General features: G+C 37.7%; 1 protein-coding gene across 7 annotated transcripts in view; it reads left to right on the forward strand.

Moving 5' to 3' along the window:
• The window catches only part of INPP4B (inositol polyphosphate-4-phosphatase type II B), a 484,095-nt gene extending 466,440 nt beyond the window's left edge, over window positions 1-17,655 (forward strand). For 4 of the 7 annotated variants that reach the window (XM_014531699.1, XM_005884186.2, XM_005884187.2 and 1 more), the window contains one exon: window positions 10,610-11,979. In XM_014531699.1, the coding sequence (XP_014387185.1) occupies window positions 10,610-10,784 (175 nt within the window). In that variant the 3' untranslated portion in view covers window positions 10,785-11,979. The other 3 variants (XM_014531700.1, XM_005884189.2, XM_005884188.2) reach the window with 3 other exon arrangements.
• Window positions 17,656-19,752: the final 2,097 nt, after the last annotated feature.

A 19,752-nucleotide genomic window follows, 5' to 3' on the forward strand; every position in this document is an offset into this window, starting at 1 on the left:
ACAGGAAAAAAGCATACACGTTTTACATGTACATGAAAAAATTCATAGGATAATGAAGACTCCAAAAGTGTCAAAACCTAAAGGCTTTTATACTAGGCTGAACAAAGAGGCAATTATGAAAAAGGAACTAAAATATATATGGGAAGAGGAAGGGAGCTAAAGGAAGATGAGATATTTTAACAAAGTCTGTGTGTACAATTCACTTGGCATTGACTCCCTGTCCCTTGTGATAAGAATGTTTCCTCCCTCCTGGTATAGGAAGGGCATCTTTTACAGGGATTTTAATCTCTTGCTCTCAGGGAGGAAAGCGAAGGTCAGAGCACCCTCTTGTATCTGCTGCTTTTCAAGTGTCTTTATCTCAAAATAACCCTTATTTCAATGTGGCATATTGTGCGGTGGCATGTTTGGCCACCCTTCACTATCTCAGAGTCTGTCTGTAAGGCATCCAAGTGAAGATGCAAGGTATGTGTCTGTAATTCAGAGAAGCAGCCTCAACTAGAGAGAGAAACTTAAGATGCATCAGCATAAAATGATGGGAAAGTCTTGGAACTGGTTGGAATCGCCCAGAGAATGTATAGGCACTAGAGGGGGGTAAAATGTGCTGTCCTAAACTTTGGGCACTTGAACATTAGAGAGAGCGAGAGGAGAAAGAGCTAGAACACATCTAGAGCTGAGCAGTTGCACTGGGGTCAAGGTACCCACTGTCCACAATAGAACTGAGACTGACAAGGGGAAGCGGGAAAAGGGTTCTTTATTGAAGGTGGTAGGTGCCTTTACATAATTTCACAATAATCCTGTTGGATGGATATTGACATTCTCCCCTTTTAAAGGGAAGAAGTTGGGACTTAACTGAATAATAGGTAGTTGAGCTGATTTTCCTTCCTGGTACATGAATCCAAAGTTTTAGCCTTGATTCTGATCGAGTTTTAGCCTCGATCCCCAGGCTACTTTCAGAATAGCACAGGCTATAATCCATGGGTCCATGTGGACTTCTGTTTTTATTGGAGAGCTTCAGAGCTGGCCCCGGAGTCAGTCAGGCTCTGCCAGTTCCTTGCTTACCCAGGGAGCCCAGCCCACTGACGATGGACGTGCCTCGTCATTCTCTGTCCTCTGTATGAAGAACAGAATCAGAAGTCTTATTTCTGCATAGTAATTTCCTCTTAACTGGGGGATAAAGGATCCCAGACTCCTGAGAGTGACAGCAAGAGCACTGGGACAATGGCTGTTTATATTTTAAGTGTACTTTAGCGACAGGTACAGAATGTTTTCCTGACTAGTTTCCTTTCTCCTCTCTGACCGCCACTTTGAAGCAATTAAAATGAAGTCATCTGGGAGATCCTGTACAAAGAAAAGCTAATTACATTGTGTGGGAAATAGAAAAAGAGTTGCAGGTGTATTTCTATATCTATATACTTACCTTTTGGTAGAATTGGCCTATTTACCTGTCTACTAACTAGAGTGTGTAAGATGTAATATTTTTTGCTTTTTGGTTCGATTCTTTTTAACATTTTTTTAAACAATTTTTAGTCCACATTTCAGCTCCCATCCAGCCGGACTGATGGCAAGTCAGTCTAGTGTTTTGAGCTCTCCTCTTATCTTGCACTGTAACTTCTAGAAGGCTTCTTATCTATATCAGTCACCGGCCACTGATGTGCCCATTTCCTATTCATTATGGTACCTTTAAGCCCCTTCATTTCATTGTATCCAAGACAAGGGAATCTTTGGGAAAGCTGATCAGTGATTTAGGGCTGGTTTCCTGGGATGCATCTCATAGCCCTTACTCCCATCTGGTGGTCCTCGCTCACGAGGCACCACACAGAACTTCTTCATCCTTTCCTTCCTTTTCCCTCTCCCTCTCGGCCCTCAAAGATCCTTTCCCCCTTAATAGATACCTCACATGTTCTTAGTCATGAGGTTAAAGAAGGACAAATCTATTTAGTTTCAGGCAGCTCTTGCTTTCAGCCTTGCTAAAACCATTGAGGCACATGCTTTATACTACAGCCTAAAATATATGAGAGCAAAACACAAATTAATTTCTCAAAAATTATTTTACCACTGTCTTACCTACACTTAAATGTAGTGATCACATATTAGCCTTCCTGTATCCAGACAAAATTAACCTTAAACATTTTCTCATAAGCTTTCTTCTTCAGTTCTTTAATCATTTATGATATTTCTTTCTGGACCTTATCCAAATATTCTCCTTTCTAAAATTCAGAGATCAAAACTGGAATCCGTTCTATGATAATCATCTGAATAAAGCAATTATGCTTTCATCTCATGTGTCTCTCTCTCTCCTTTTTTTAAAATTTTATAAAACACCTCTAGATTTGAGACCAAGACACTTTCCTATCTTTCCTGGAGTTTTTTTCCTCTTCAAAGTAAAGTGTGCTATATCTGAGAATATTACTCCTGGAGCCTTGCTTTTCCTGATAAGAAAATATGTCCATTTTTCAGGTACTTAATAAAACTAAAAGAGTGAGATGGGAAGAAGAGGACAAAACATGATACCAAGGAGAAATTAAATTCAAACATCAAATAGGTCAGGTGTTTGGTTTTTAATTCTAAACTAAAATATGAAATAGATAAGAGTGAGCAATAACAACTTGAGAGTCCCAAAACAATGTCAACATGCTTTGCATTCTTTGATTTTGGCACTCTTCCCCAGTTATTTCTTACTGAAATGTCACCTGTTCCATTAGTAGTAAATATATGCATCTCCAGAGTACTGCACTTATGTTGTGATAGAATCAAAGGACCACAGGAAGGTAGAGATAAGAGTAGCTTTAGAGGGCTCTTAGTCTAATCGAACAACTGGCAAGAAATCACACCTGGCTGTTTCTGAGTCCTAGCGTGAAACCTGTGATTAGAGGATCCCAAATCAGTAAAGTGAAAGGAATAAGTTTTTCCATTAGACAACCAGTGATAAAAAGGTCTTATCTGCCCTTTGAGCAAGTTTTGCAACCCTTTTGAGCCTGAGGAGATAATACCACCAACCAGTTTGACCCTTTGTAAGGAATGAATTAGACACTAGGTGTACCGGTTAATAATGGCGGATTTTGTAATAAAAGAAAACAAGATAATTTCAAGAGAAACATCAAAAGTGCTTTCTTCAAAAGTAATGTCCATCGCTGGCTACACATTTTCCCCATCTTTCAGGTAACTTGTGGATACTGTCCCAATAGAATTTTTCTTGTTTTGAGGCAAAGCATTCAGACACCCAATTTTCCACTTCTTCATATGTTTTGAAGTGCTGCTCAGAAAGTGCATGTGCCATCGATTGGAACAAGTGGTAATCTGAAGGAGCAAGGTCTGGTGAATACGGTGGGTGGGTTAATACTTCCCAGGCAAGATCTTTTAACGTGTCTTTAACTGGTTTTGAAGTGTGTGATGGTGCGTTATCATGAAGCAAAATTATTTTGCCGTGTCTTCTGGCCCACTCTGGTCATTTCACGATCAAAGCGTGGTTCAAATTAATTATTTGTTGTTTGTAGCAATCAGTATTAACAGTTTCACTGGTTTTAGAAGCTCATAATACCCCACACCTTTCTGATCCCACCAAAGGCAGAGCATTGTCTTCTTTCCAAAGTGATTTGGCCTTGCAGTCGATGTTGATGGTTGACCTGGATCAACCCATGATTTTGTACCTTTGGGATTCTCAAAATAAATCCACTTTTAATCACCAGTTACAATTCAATGCAAAAAAGACTTTCTTTTGTGCCGTTGAAGCAACATTTGACTGATGACTTTTTGGTTTTCCATTTGTCTTTCATTCAGTTGATGTGGCACCCATTTTCCTTCCTTTAAAATCTTTCCCATTGCTTGTAAACAATCAGAAATTGTTTGCTGAGCAACGTTTAATCTTTCTGCAAGTTGTTTTTTAGTTTGACACACATCTTCATCCAATAATGCTTGTAATTGTTGGTCTTCAAACTTTTTCGGTTGACCTGGATGTTCTTTGTCTTTCACATCGAAATCATCATTTTTAAAGCATTTAAACCAGTGTTCACAAGTATCTTGAGATGGAGCATGTTCACCATAAGCTTCCCGAAGTATACGATAACTTTTTCTTCAAAATAAAGTAATGAATTAAAACTTCCCTCAAATGCTCTTTTTTTGGCATGAAATTAGACATTTTTAAGCATAAAAATATCTATGATGTTAACACCTTCAGCAAATTTGACATATGAAGTTTTAAAGCTTGCTGCCAATTCAACAAAACAGCATACAAATCAAATCGCATATATATCAACATATGTGTAACTCCACCTATTGAAAAAAAATCCGCATTATTAGCTGATACACCTAGTAATGTCTATAAAGTATCTATCAAATCAATAGTTCAAGCCACACAGTAGGTCTCTTTCTTTACTTCAAACATTTCCATTGCCTTTCAAGGTAGCCCAGACTTTAAACTACAGAACCTTTGACTATTGAAACCAACACCCATCTAACCATAAATTTTCCTCTTCTGCAAGCCAATGGGATTCTTCTCATTCTCATTGTCATCAGTCTTTTTGGCTATGCCAGGTTCCCAAGTCCACTGCCATCTTTCTGGTTACCATGCTTTGGTACCCTCTAGTTCACAGGAGTCTTCCTCTTAGAATGACATGTGTGCAGTGTCCTGTGGAGAGGACCCACCCTTCCTCTGAGTGCATGTTTTGCTTAATGCTGTTCTTTCTTATATAGCCAACTTGTACAGGATTATTAGAAACATCCCGTGACCTGGACACTCAAAGCAGTGACATGGTCACATGCGTTTCAAGTAATTTCTTAATTTAGGGGACTTTTCTGTGGTTGACACAAGATATTTTGAATTAAGATTCTGTACTCCAGTTAGAATAAAGAAGGCATTTTTAAATGTGTCTAGTGATCCAGTGGCCACAAAGGCCAATCTTGCTTCTTAGCTACTGGAAATTATGCCACACTTGTTATGCTTTTATGAAAATTTCCCCTGTATTTAAATAGTTGCTCAGGTTTTTTAAAGTTCCAAAAGTCTACTTTTAATATTTTAATTACAAATCAAAAATTTTTAAAGATTTAGTAGATAGTTTTTCATCTACGAGTATTTTCAGTCATTGAATTTCATGGACCTTAATCTAAACTGAAAACAAATGGTCCTTCTCCCTTTATCTCACCAGACTATGATATAATCAGACTATGAACAAGGGAAACAACCTTCTCAGCATCCTTTCCTTACAGTTTGCTGTGGCAGAAGCATAGGCAAGGCCTTTTGATTTATTTTCTCATCTGAAATTACATGAAAAGGTGTAATTCAATGTGAAGATTTTTTAAAGTCACTTTTAAATCTGAGAATCTATGATTCTGTGATTTCTGTACCACTCTCAAAGCTCTTATTGATATAGAGGTATATTATATGCATTTTTACACATATCTGCCAGTTTAAAAATTGACACAGTCCAGCAGTCCATGGCCTGAAAATGATACTCTATTAAGGTCAATTCCGCAGATGAATGTAGGGCCCAATAAAGCTCTGGAAGATATTAATGCTAAAATCTTGGCTCATAATTTCAAGATGGTATGTCCATAGCTTTAAACTTGGTGTAATTAAATGTGAAATGGTCTCATTTTAACATGGGAGGAAATGAGCTTTTTGGTCAAAAGAAAAGATTTTCTATTCAGTTTATATAATTAAATGGATTGGGGTGACATTGGTTAATAAGATTATATGTATTTCAGGTGCACAATTCTATAATATATCATCAGTATATTCCATTGTGTGCTCAACACCCAAAGTCTAGTATTCTTCTGTCATCAGATATTTGACCACCCTTGTCCTCTTTAATCTACTTCACCCCCCTTTTCCCTCTGGTAACCACCCTTCTGTTGCCTGTATCCATGAGGTTTCTTGTTTGTTTGTTGCTTTCTGTTTCATATCCCACCTATGAGTGAAATCATATGGTTCTTGCCCTTTCTCCATCTGAGTTATTTTACTTAGCATGATACTCTCAAGATCCATCCACGTTGTCGCAAATGGCAGTAGTTCATCTTTTCATATGGCTGAGTAGTGTTCCATTGTCTATTCAGTTTTAACTGGTAATTTTCCTTTGGGGGAGCTTGACGAGTGATAGTGGTTTAAAGAATAAAATAACAAATAACAGAACTGTTAATGAATTAACCAACATGGGGAGATAGGAGGGTTCTGACTTTTGTTTGCAATGGTCAGAAAGATGTGAGAGGATACCCACAGTGGGGACTTGTGCTTTCTAGGATATAGCAGCCATCACTGACAGAAGAGAGAGGGAATAAGCAAATATCAAGTCACGCACATTGGGTTTTATTTAAGGAAATGTCTCCTTGTGTAGGCAGTGATGTGTTTAAAAGTGAGACATGTCCTTTTCCTTGTTTCTATTTTAAGTGATTGCTTTGACAGGTCATTTGACTAAAAAAAAATCATTTTCTCTCCTGCAGATTCAGTAACTGCCCTTAAATGTCTGATTATGTCACATTTTCAGTGTAGAGAACACTGTGGTTTGCTTCCATGGAGAGCCAGTCAGTGATGGCTGCAACTAGTGACATGATTACTTATTGGTCATCATTTCCCAGTGAGGAAATTACAGATGTTACCACTTAACACATCCTTTGCAGTTTGCCCTTGCAGAGTGCTTCAAAATTGTCAGGGAGGAGGGGAGATGGGAGGCTGAATGAAAAGGTAAAAGGGTTAAGCAAGAATATATATATATAGACACAGGCAACAGTGTGGTGATAGCCAGAGAGAAAGGAGGATGGAGAGTAGTCAGAGATAGGCAAAAGGGGGCGGGGGATGGGAATGGAGACTTTGCTTGGGGGAATGGGCACACAATGCAGTGTGCAGCTGGTGTTTCATTGAGTTGTACACTTGAAACCTATATCTCAATAAATTCAATAAATTAGAAAAATTCATTTGTGCCCACAAAGAAATGATCATTTGTGCTATTCTTAGTAGGAAGCAAGGAGACAGCCGCAAGACCACTTGTATCCACTCTGCCTATCTACGTGTGATTATTAGAAAGAGAGATTATTTCTGCAGTACTATATTGATAGGTTGTGGTTAATATTTAACCTACATTTGTAATCAGAATCTAACATTTGCACCATGACAAATAGGTGATAGATACATAATTGGATACATACATGCATACATACATAATAGTAGGTAGGTAGATGATAGATAGATAGATAGATAGATAGATAGATAGATAGATAAATAGATAGACAGATAGATGATAGATAAGTGATAGGAGTTAGTACTTCTCTCCTAACAGGGAACATTGGAGAGGAACCAAGGTTTCAACAAGGTTGTTAAGATTAACTACAGATCAACTTCATCTTAAAACAGGACAGGAGGGAGTGTTAGTGAGGATGATATTGGTGATAACAGTAATGACAATAACTAATATTTATCCAGGCCTTGTTTTATACCTTGTACTTTGCTTTTTTAAAGTTTATCGTTATTGTTGAAAGCATTACCGATGTTTCTCTTTTTCACCCCATTGACCCCCTCCACCTAGCTCCCAACCCTCCTCCAGGCTTCACCACACTATTGTCTGGGCCATGGGTTATGCATATGTTCTTTGTTTAATCTCCTCCCACTCCCCCCCTTCCCTCTGAGATTCGTTATTCTGCTCCATGCTTTATGTTTCTGGATCTATTTTGTTCATTAGATTCCACATATAAGTGAGATTATGTGATACCTGTCTTTCTCTGACTGGCTTATTTCAATTTGCATAATAGTCTCCAGTGCTAAGTTTTTTGAATGTATCACCTTACTTAATTCTTTTAACAATCTCATTGTTCCTGTGCATAACGAGAAATTGTATGGAAAAAGATTAAATATTTGCTCAAGTTTTGTAGCTGTATGTACTGGAACTGAGGGTAGAAAAAGGGCAAGCATTACTTCAGAGCCTTTCTGTTTACTTTGTGCGTCTGGAAATGTGCAAGGGGACCTAAAAGTCACCTATCCAGCCTCCCTTGGCCCTTTATCCCATCTTCCCCAACGGCCAACACATGTTTTATGACCAAACACCCTCCGCAAGTCTCAGTGTATGGAATAGACTTCTTGAAAAGTGTTTTTTTCTAGTTCCCAGAATTGTTCAAACATGAATCAGACCACTTATTTCCAACTATTCTTTTCAACCAGACCACAGCATGGTTGACTAGGGGTCTTAAACTAATTCAGATTGCTCTGTGGTATGTTTGAAATAACTATGATTATTGTTTGCCCAGATGTGGCCACTGCGGTAGTACACACACACATTCTTTTGCAGAGGCACAATCAAGTAATATCAGTAAAAGCGAACTGCTCTGATTGGCCCTCTGCACCTCCAACACCACCATGGCACGTCTGCAGTTGAACACCAGTGGGCTGCAACAGTGACTCGCAACCTTGTTTGATTACATTTCCCTACTAGCTAGAAAGGTACTAGCTACACTACCAAGGTGTGTGTATTTCTCGATTTACAAATTATTTAATAATTGTAAGCACTATTGAAAGCTTACTATATGCCAGGCTCTATTCTAAGAAGTGTGTAAGTGTGACTTACAACACTTCATAGCAGCTCTGTGAAGTAGGTATTGTTATTATTAACACCATTAAAAGATGAGGAAATGGAGACATTAAATGTTTAAAAATTTGCCCTAGTTAAAAAATGTAACTAGCAGGTGACTGGTCCAAGCTTGAAGCCAGGTGGTCTCATGGACTATGGATATCATAGCCACCTCTATGTGTGTTACTCTACTAATACATTATATTCTTTATGAGATAAATGAAAACCAGAAGTTGTAAAAGAATGAGATACACATTGGTAATAATTTACTGAATAAATGAATAAAATATTTCTCTGGGATGAGCAATGTAGGGATTTCAAGCCCCCAGGCAAGCCCACAGAAAAAATAACATCGGACAAGGAAGCTTTTCTTAGTCACATTCGAAGGTAAACATACCTTAAAATCTACTGCAGGTTTCCTACCTAATGAGGAGCGGAAAGTTCAACAAGTAACCAAGTGCTTTGTACCATTGACAATAGAAATTATGCAAGTCCAAAATAACCCTCCCTTTTGCTCCATAAATCATTTGTCTTCCAGATAAGCTTCCACTTTACCTGGTCACTGGCTTCAGGGTCCTTAAATCTTACCAAACAATGGGAAACACTAGAGCACACACTGGGTGATTGACTTGGTGTGTTAAACTACGGTTTGAAAAATGATCACTACTGACTGTTTATCCAAGTGTGGTCATTAAGGTGGTCGACACCTGCTCAGAAATGTCTGTGTAGGGGGTTTGCAGGGGCTGCACCTGGTTGAAAGGGAGCACTGGCAGCTCTGGGGCTTGTTGAGAACTTAGCTTTGGGTGCACTTTCCATAAGACTGACCCGCCACCCATTTTCTGCCTCCAAACATGGAGGAGCTGATAGAGATCAAACCGCGCCTTGACAACTGAGCATGATTGAAATTCTGAATACTCTGAGTACTGATGAAATATACCATAGAGAGGAATTTTTATTTTCAACATATATCAGTATGGTATATTTATTTTTATTTTTATTTTTAGAGAGAGTGGAAGGGAAGGAAGCGGACAGGGGCCAGGGTCAGGGATGGGAATTGAATCTGCAACCCAGGTACACACCCTTGACGGGGAATCAAACCCACAACCCTTTGGTGCCCATGCTTATGCTCCAACCACTGCACTACACCGGCTAGGACAGTATGGCATATTTTTTATTTGCCATAATTGTAGCTGCTTTTAAGCCAATTATAAGTGCTCATTTTTACTTACACAGAAAATACACAACCTGGAAATGTAGAATCTTTTATTGTTTAAGGTGTCACTCTGCAAAGATGGATCTCTTTTAAGCTCCGGAGTCCATAGGAGATAGATATTTAAGTAAGATGAGCAGGAGACAATGCAATTTACGAGCTGAAGGAGTAAGAAGGACGCTGAGTCAGGTTTTGTTAAACTAATCTTATGGCTGCTGAGGATGGCATGTCAGATATTTCTTTCATTTTAAATACCAACCCATTTCTATAAATCATTTTTATAATGTTAAATACATTATACAGGTACGAGACCAGTAGAGAGTGTGCCTAAATGTGTCAGACACATTCTTTTGCTTCACTGCATACCGTTTCTCTTTCATTTGCCAAAGATATATTTATTTATCCGATTATTTATATGGGCTGATCCACGTTTTACATAACGTTTCTCTTTCATTTGCCAAAGATGTATTTATCCGATTATTTATATGGGCTGATCCACGTTTTAGTTTTATTCATGGAGTTTTGTTTATTGCTGCTATTATGCTTATTTGCTTCTTCCTTGCACATTCAAATTCAAACCATGTGATATATCATCTGAGTATCTCTCCCTTCTCTCTTGCACCAAAAGGAATCTCCTTTTGTAACAACATTTGTCAATGAGAAATACATTTGTCAGTGAGAAAAAAATACACAGGGTGTATTTAGGGCTATTTAGCATAAAACTTCCATCTGAAGCAGCTTTATTGTATAAGATAATGTGTTCTACTTCAGGATGTTTAAGGTTGAGTTTCTTTAGTGTGTGAATGCTATTCTATTTTCTTTCCTCCCCCTACTCCCCCACCCTGTTTAACAGCAGACAAACCCAGGGAGCCCTGAATGAATCCGATGATCCTGAAACAGGCTGTCTATCTGATAACAAGCCAACTTCTCGACACTTCTATCCTGTCGCCTTGCTGCTTGTCAGCTCACACCTGCTAGTCGTGTGGCTTATCTTAAGTCTTGCATTACTATTAGCCAAATACCAATAAGTTTTACTGTTGTATTCCTTTCTTTTCTACAAATGATAATGGACTTTAAATTATGGGGACAATGCTGTAATATTTCTACATTTTAAGATCCAGAGAATTTAAAACAGATGTTTGAATTGTGTTTTCTTTGTTTTTTCCTAAAATCTAAAGAAGAAGTACTATGCATTAAGTGAATTATTTTGCTCTTTTGTTCATGGAGAAGTGTTTCCCTCTGTTCACTAGCTCAAGAAGAATTTTAAAATTACTGTCTTTGGAATAAGACACAGAACAGAATCCTGAAAGCTTGAAGGTCTACACCTCCTGTTCCTCTTCCTGTTAAATTTATCAAAGAAATTAAGACTGAATTTGCACAACACACTGAAACTCTGAGACAAGTCCTAGACATGTGGGAGGTTCCGGACATGATTTCCACTGTGCTAAAATCGTTGCCATCAGCTGGCAGAACCTTCTGTTTGATTTCTTAACCTGTTTGTTTTGTCATTTCTTTGCTGCAATTAACCCCCTTCTGTCAAGTAACTCTATGAAGAAAATGGCTATTTCTGTTTTGTAATTAAATTAACCTGTTTGTAACTATGGTTTGGGTTGATGTGGCTTGGACAGTACTTTTCTATTCTTTTTAACCAGGTCTTGTCTGTGTCTTGATGCCCCGTTTCCGCACCTGTGACTTTGTACTGTCTGTGCATAGCACTTCTCCTCTATAAAGTGGAGACTCGGACCAGGCTGTTCCAGAAGCCATTTTTCTCGTCGTTGCACAGTTAAAATAATGAAGTAAAATAGAGATTGAACTTTCCTTTAAAAATCTATAGGGCCAGACTTAATCAATTAAATGCCTTATTCCTAGAACCTGTATCCTTAGGGCTACATAGAGATTTTAATGTGTTTTAAAGAAATTAATTTGTGGAAGAGTTATTAAAAAGGCAAATATATTTATGAGATTAAAGTGAAGCTGTATTGTGGAGCAAATTATATTTAAAGAGTTTATTAAACCTTAAATACCTGTTAAGAGCAAAGAGACTTTAATCATCTCTTTTCCGAGGGCAATAATGGTATTGGGCCTGGCCTAGGATTTAATTTTGTAAGATGTATCATCATTTGTGAGAAACAAACAAAATACAAATGTAGAGTTGAATCTTTGTTATTTTTACTCGGACTGTTGCTGCAACTCTGCATTGAACAAATAAAGCATATTTATTTATTCTGTTTCATGAAGTTGTACTTTTTCCCCTTTTACCAGAGAAGGATGCCGCATAGAGAATGTACTGAAGAATATCAAATGCAGAAAGTATGCTTTCAACATGCTACAGCTGATGGCTTTCCCCAAGTACTACAGACCTCCAGAGGGGACTTATGGAAAAGCTGACACCTAAGTTTTCCAACATGTAAATAAACAGGAACACAAACACGCTTCAGTTGGACACTCTCTACTTTTTCGTTTTTCTTTTATTGTCGTGAATTTGTGGAGGGCGATCATCAGGGATGTTTGCCCAAATCTAGGAATTACTTGAATTACAGTTATCAGCATATTACTCTGAAAGAGATTCATTTTTTTAAAATCTTACATAATATTGTCCTTTCCAGTTCTAAGCTTCTATGTGTTGACTCTTGCTGATTGAAATCAGCTCGGAACGTGTAACTTTCATTCATGGGGTATTTAATGAAAGACATTCTGAGGTAACAGGTGCCATGGGGGACTAGCGGTGACTCGGAGAGCAGTGCTGTCCCTCCACAATGAAGCTAGGAGAGTGTGACAGGGAGAGGGACTTTGTGAAATGTCCCAGATTTTCTCACACATACTCTTAGAGCCCATTTTGGAGGTTTAAAACATATTTTTCTAGTGATTTAAAATTAGGTAGAGTTAACTCGTGATCCTGGTTACAGAACAATTTGCAGGTATGCCTGTACTTTGTCACCCAGTAGAGATGTGACTATTCCTCAAACAGGTGGATGGACAGAGTTAGTAAAGCAGTGAAAATACTTTCCAAAAACATGGTGTCTTTTCAAAGCTCTGGCATGGGATATATGGCCCTGTTGTAAAAGTAGCAGGAGAGGAAGTTGAATTGGATAACGGACAAAATACCACGAGGAACAGAAACTGCAAGGAAACTAAAGACGGTCAGCCTGTTGCTGTCCTAAGTGAAAATCCCCATTGGCCTGAACTTTATGTGGTCAAGTTCATGACACTCAAGAAAATGTCTCTGAGATGTTATCCAGCAGTCATCTTGGTGCAGAATGTAGATGGTGTCAGTATGCATTACCTGGCATAGAATAGTATATGTGAATAAACCCTCTAACATGTATGCAACCATAACTAATGATAAACCAAAGCAATTATTTCTGTTAACCTGAATTTCAAATTTGTCCTTAACTCAGTAAAATAACACCATAAATTGTCTAAAATTTTAAATTAGAATCTGCCTTAGATATCATTTTGTGTAACACCTTCATAAATGGGTAAATGAAAGCACAGGAAAGTTATACCCCCAATTACCCAGCTAGATAATTTTAGAACCATGATTACAATCTTTTCCTACCGTCCTTCCCTATGGCTTATCTCTTCTCCAAATTGCCATACCAAATATCCATGAAAATTATAGGTGAGTTCTAGTTAGTTAAATAGAAATTGACATCTATTACTGGAATTAAAACTTAGATTACAACACTGAATAAATGAAACCTATTTTCTCTAAATTTTAAGAATTTATTATTTTTCCTTTCTCATCAGAGGAGCATGACATTGATAGCATAAATCACCTTCAGAAATTCCACAGGCTTGTTACATAGACATCTCTTAGCTAGGACCACATTCAGTGGATGATATTGTAGGGGTTTCTGTAGCTAATGTGATAGCTCCTGACTAAGACACTAATTGAAATAAGGATTCCAAACAGATCTCTAGGTTCATAGGTTTTTCAAATTAATAAAAATTTTTACATAATTCTTTGGGGCTTTTTAATACTAGAATTATCAATCTACTATTTTAACTAATGGCTATGGGCGTTATATATGAGGTGGTTGCCAAACTACTTACAGCCTTTTTAATAAAAGAGGCTACGTGCTGTGGATCGATTCATGGATAAATTTATCTTAGTGTTATTTTTTTATACCTCATTCTCCATTTCAGGAATTACATATAATCTTTGACTTGTACAAAATCTTTGACTTGTTTCAAATTTCATTTGAAAATGGTAGGATTTGTGGTTTTCATTGTCCCATTGGATTTAAGGTTAAAAGGTTTAGAAGAGAGAGGTTTCCTTGAGTCCTCCTTCAGTAAATCAAGTGGTAGTCTCAGAGACTGACTTATCATCCTATAAATACTCTTATAACAAGAATTTTTATTTGCATTTGTAAAAATGAAAACTCTTAACTCAAGTGTGGAAAACGTATGTAACTAGAAAGCCAATAATAGTTGTTGTTGTTGTTTGGAGGGGGAGACATTTCAAGTATTTTCTTCTTTTATAATACGTAATAATATAGATGCTTCAAAAGGTAGAAGTTACTGTACTACAAATGCAGATGAGTTTTTGTTTATTATGAACATAGTCATCTGAATTTCCCTACAGGAAGCCAATATTTGTACATACTTTTAAACATGGATTTCATCAAGGAAATTCATGTTTCATACCAACAACAATATTGCCCCTTTTCTAAGATATATTCCAAGTATCCTTGGAAAACCACTTCATTATTTCTTAAATTATTAAGGTTTTCTAAATCAAAGAGCCAAGGTTAAACAGAAAGTTTTAAAATCTCCTTTGTACAGACACAGCCTCAGTCATTCTTTTCTAGCTACATTTTCACTTAAAGGTACATGCACTAGCAGCCTGATTTTAGGAAATCATGTCAAGCCAGAAAATGAACCAAGAAAATGAAATTTTCAAACAAGATAAATTTTTGCTCAGAAATATTTCCCCTCTAATATAATCAAATTTAGATATCAATTCCATATTCACTATTGACAGAGTCCTACAGAAAACATAGTTAAAAACAAGGGAAGGTGAAATCCTGATTATGTTTGATCCAGTGACAAAAGATCCAGGGCCCGGAAGTGTTCCACCAAGCAGTTGATCATAAAAGTTTGAAATAATGTTTTGAAGCAGCCCCACCCTTAGGGGAACCCATTCATTTGTTTCTCATGTGGTTCTTTGCTTCTTGTAAATATTGTCATGAGTGTTTCAAGAGTCTGCCAAATCCTTTGATGTAAATATTTTGGTCAGTCTGATTATCTGGTGAGTCAGAACACTTGCTCCTTTGATGCAGCTGACAAATTATACTGAAATTACCAAATTCCCAGTTACAGCACTATGCCACGTACCTAACTGCCAGTGCTTACTTATCAGAGTAACTGAGCGGTCTTGAAAAGCTAGCATCTGCATGGAGAAACTTCCTTTCTTTCCCTCAACAAAAATGGCATTTTGCATAAAATAAGACTCAAGATGGAAAAGAAAAAAATTTGTCTAGACTGATGATTTTCTTCCCCAGCAAGTCAAACCCCTCCCCATGTAGAGTTTGATATGTGCCCAGAAGAGGCTGTCCCAGTGGCTGTGCTGGAACTGGCTCACGCTAACTCATAACAGTGGATCACTATATTTTCAGTAATTTTATGTTAGTTGTTAAAAACAACCATCATTAAATATTAAATTATAAAACAAAATGGAATAAATGTTATTATAAACAAAGGTAATAGTCAAAACTACCACTTCCTAATTATTTTACTACAGTTTTCAATTTATCTCTACTCTTGAGGATATGTCAATTGTACCTGCAGTTGAAATGCTCTACAGTATTATAGAGATCTACTGTGTACCTCCTCCTGGCTCCATGTTCAGTAACATCACATCGGTAGCTTGAAATTGACCACAGTGGGAGTATTTACCCCAAAGAAATATCCAAATGCTACAAATCATGGCCTCTGATTCCTGGAAATCCCATTGTTAAGTATTTACTGGCACACAATTGAATGCCACCATCACTTTTTCTCTGGAAAATGAATAATTGGAAACAGGATAACATTATTAAAATGATATTAAATGCAGTCATTCATCTTCAGATGGCTGCAATTTTGTTTTAGTTTTTAACCTCTCTGAAGAGTCTGATTAGGGTCTCAGTAACATTTGATATTTATATTTTATTCATAATTAAATTGTTTCATCAGGGAGATGTGTTTAAAACATATCTCTCTATGGTGTTTGGCAAGGGAAATCTTGGCGATGCAGCCTCAGTGTGAGCAATAAGAACTCCAGGCTAAATTCAGGGAAAGGTTAGCCTAATTAGAGTATCAGTGAAAATGTGCTTCAGCACCAATTTTTAAGTTTATAATTTTAGCATTTGTGAAAAGCAGGAAAAAATAGTGGCACATTACTGTGCCTAGATTCTAATAAATACGTACAGCTCAACTGAAACCCAATCTGTTGATTTAACTCTGGCATGATGCTAAGTCACCACAGATGTTTTAGGTGTTTGATTTCCAAATAGGATGATGTATCAGTTGTTAAGTTTCATATTCAGGGCGCCCTGTGTAATCTTGTAGGAAATCTATTAACTTTTATCACAGATTTAAGAAACTTATCTGAGACAAGCTTTAATCAGCAATTACCAAGGGAAGCAAACTTATTGAACTCAAGTTGTCCTTAAGAGCTGGAGGCTTTACAAATTATGCATTACTGAAGAGAATGATTTGCTCAGAATGGTGTCACTGATTGAAAATTTTAGTGTGAATTCACATTCATTTAGCCCGCCTGTAATCTTCAAAGTCTATGCTTCTCCCCCCGCCCCATATTTATGTTTCATTGCTATATAAAGAAAGTTCCAACATATAACTTTTTTCTTTTTGGCGGTTTTAAGTCAGAACTTTCCAAGCAGATACTCCCTTTAGCAAAAACTGTCTTTCAGAACAGGAAAATAAAATTAATGTTTTAGATTTTAATTAGGTACAGAGGTAAGATATGGAACTTTGGGTTTTATTTCTAGCCAAGTAAGAGAAAGCCTAAAGCATTTCTGATGTCAAAGAAGCAAATCATATCTGGCTACTATAACAAAGAAGTAGGAAAACATTGTAAGGTAATAATAATCCCCAAAAAGTACATGCAATAAGTTCTCCTGAGCTTGAACTTTTATAGATTACATGAATATTTAGAATTTTAAATTAAAAACAGAAAATAAGACTCACAATTAAATAGAGTACCCAGAGAGAATGAATATTAAGGGAGAGAAGACCTAATTCAAGTGATGTTGCCTGATAAACCATATTTATGTAAGTAAACGGACTTATTTAAGATGTTGCATTTTCACACTCATAGTATGAATACATTCACAATTTTCTTAAAACCATCTAAATTATTCCAAAGGACCCAGTCCAACAGTCTATCTTTAATGATGACTCGGTGCAGTACTATTAAGTAGCAAGCAATATTGACCCAACTATTGGCAAGATTGCTATATTATCTATATAGTTCTGTGATGCTTTTATATCACTTTAAATTTTTAAAAACATTTCACGTCAAAGAACTTTAAAACTTTTAAAAGGCACACCCCATGTGTCTATAATTACGTAAGACGCCCATGTCACTGCACACGTTCAATCCTTTGCACACATATACTTCTCATGTGAATATTTCATTATTTTATTTAATCTAACATCTAATTTTCAGATTCTTGTGGTACTTATCTGAAACGTTGGCATGTGTTTTCTTATGTTAAGTATATATTCTAGATGAACCAACAATGTGTATTGCTAGGAAATGAGGCAAAAATAGGTTAGATTATTTTATATTTGCATTTGGAGAAGTATTATTTTGTTTTATTGTTCTGTGGAAACCATATTCATTGTACACTGTGTGTATTTTTTGTTTAAATAAATGTGATTTTTATTTTTTATGTTTCTGTCTTTTTCTCCCTATTATACATTTTTTTTCATTTTCATCAAATAGCAATGTCCAAAAATTAATGAAAGTATTAGAAGAGTAGACTACAATATTTCAAAGAGAATAGATAGTTTTATGCTGGACCACAATTACAATGCAAATTTTGCATTGCTACAAGGTTAATCTCATAGACACTAGCAGAATGTTCCTTTCAGGGTTGCTATTCTGTGGGAGCAAGATTAATCACAATTTCTAAAAAGTTCCAGGAACAAGATGCCAATGCTTCAACACTGGGCAGGTCACTGATCTTTGTAGTCAAGAATATATGTGGAGTCATTTTGAGCACAGGTGATAACTTTTCCATATAGCTATTTGGATCTGATCATTTATAATTCATTGTAACAGTTGATAGTAGAAGACAAATCCTAAGGAGTTTTAATTAGGTCTTGTTGCAAAAGAATTAATGAAATGAGGCCCCTGCTTGCATTTAAAGGAAGAAAGTTTGTCCAATTGGAGAATTTCAAGAACATATCCTACAGCAAGAAACATTCCCCTTCTGTATTTATCATCACCACTATATGTTCATACTAGCATGTCTTTATACATCTGAGCAAGAACAATGCTGTAGGTAGCCCTGTGGTGAAGCAAGCTAATGAATTATAACAAAATGCTACCTGCTGTAAAAGTAGAAGAGTAGCCTGGGCGAAGTAGTACTCTGTTATCTTAAACATCCATGCAACGGTTCCTTGAGTGTTGCAAAAGACTGACACTCCCACTTAAAGTCAAGAAAATTTATTCCAGGGCTATATTTTGATATCTCCAGAGAGTGGAATCAAGAGAGTGGGTGAGTATAGTTGGAGCATGTCAAGCCAGCAGTTATCCTAAGCCACGTAAACTATGTGGACATGATTCTATAGTCCTTTATAGCAACAAACACTGGGTTCTCTGTCCTCAGTCTCTTTATGAATGAGAATGAATCTGGATCATCTTGATATGCCAGAAAGTAAAGACAAATAAAATAAAGTAAAATAAAATAAAATAATAAAATAAAATAAAAAAGAGAGGAACATGATCAAAGAATAAAAGGGCCAACTTGAAAGAATCCCAATGTCCACAGTTGGACAACTAGTGTCACAAAATTATGATAGTATTGAATTATTAACCAAAGAATAAAATAACCATCTGTGATAAAAATAAATGTTTGCATAAATCAATAAATGATAGAGAAGAAACAACTTATCCTTACAGAGAAATTCCAATTAATTAATATAGAAATCACCATTATGAAATTACTCTGATGGTCACTAATAATAAAATATCACATATCCTCTGTTATCCTATAAAATAAAAGCCTAATATGCAAACTGTTCGACCAGGAGTTTGACCGCTCGCTATGATGTGCGCTGACTACCAGGGAGCAACATGGAACATGGGTGGCGTTAGCGATGCAGCGCTGGCAGCGGGTGGCAGTGGAGGTGCTGCCAGCCCAGATGGGCCCTGACAAGAGTGGGGTGGTGGAGCAGGTGAGCAGGCAGTGCCAGGCCAAAGCAGGTGCAAGCAGGGCCCAATCATCCTGCAGACACGACCAGCAGTGGCAGCGGGGGAAGGGCCACTGCCCGGCTCCCAGGCACTGAGGGAGCCAGGCGGGGTCTCAGCCCCAACCGATTGCCCTGCAGGCGGGATGATGGAGCAGGTAAGGGGGCAGCACCAGGCCACGGCGGGGTGTCAGGCTGGGCTGTGAGGCTGGGGGTGCGAGCTGGAGCCCAATCCCTGCAGGCCACCCCAAGGGACCCCACCTTTGCACGAATTCATGCACTGGGCCTCTAGTAATGTAATAAGATGAGCACATCACTTCTCTGGGCAGTGCAGGCCAAAGCAGGTGCAAGCAGGGCCCAATCATCCCGCAGACACGACCAGCAGTGGCAGCGGGGGAAGGGCCGCTGCCCGGCTCCCAGGCACTGAGGGAGCCAGGCGGGGTCTCAGCCCCGACCGATTGCCCTGCAGGCGGGATGATGGAGCAGGTGAGGGGGCAGCACCAGGCCATGGCGGGGTGTCAGGCTGGGCTGTGGGGCTGTGAGGCTGGGGGTGCGAGCTGGAGCCCAATCCCT

This window comes from Myotis brandtii, unplaced genomic scaffold (genome assembly GCF_000412655.1).
Source record: "Myotis brandtii unplaced genomic scaffold, ASM41265v1 scaffold822, whole genome shotgun sequence".
NCBI classification, from domain to species: Eukaryota; Metazoa; Chordata; class Mammalia; order Chiroptera; family Vespertilionidae; genus Myotis; species Myotis brandtii.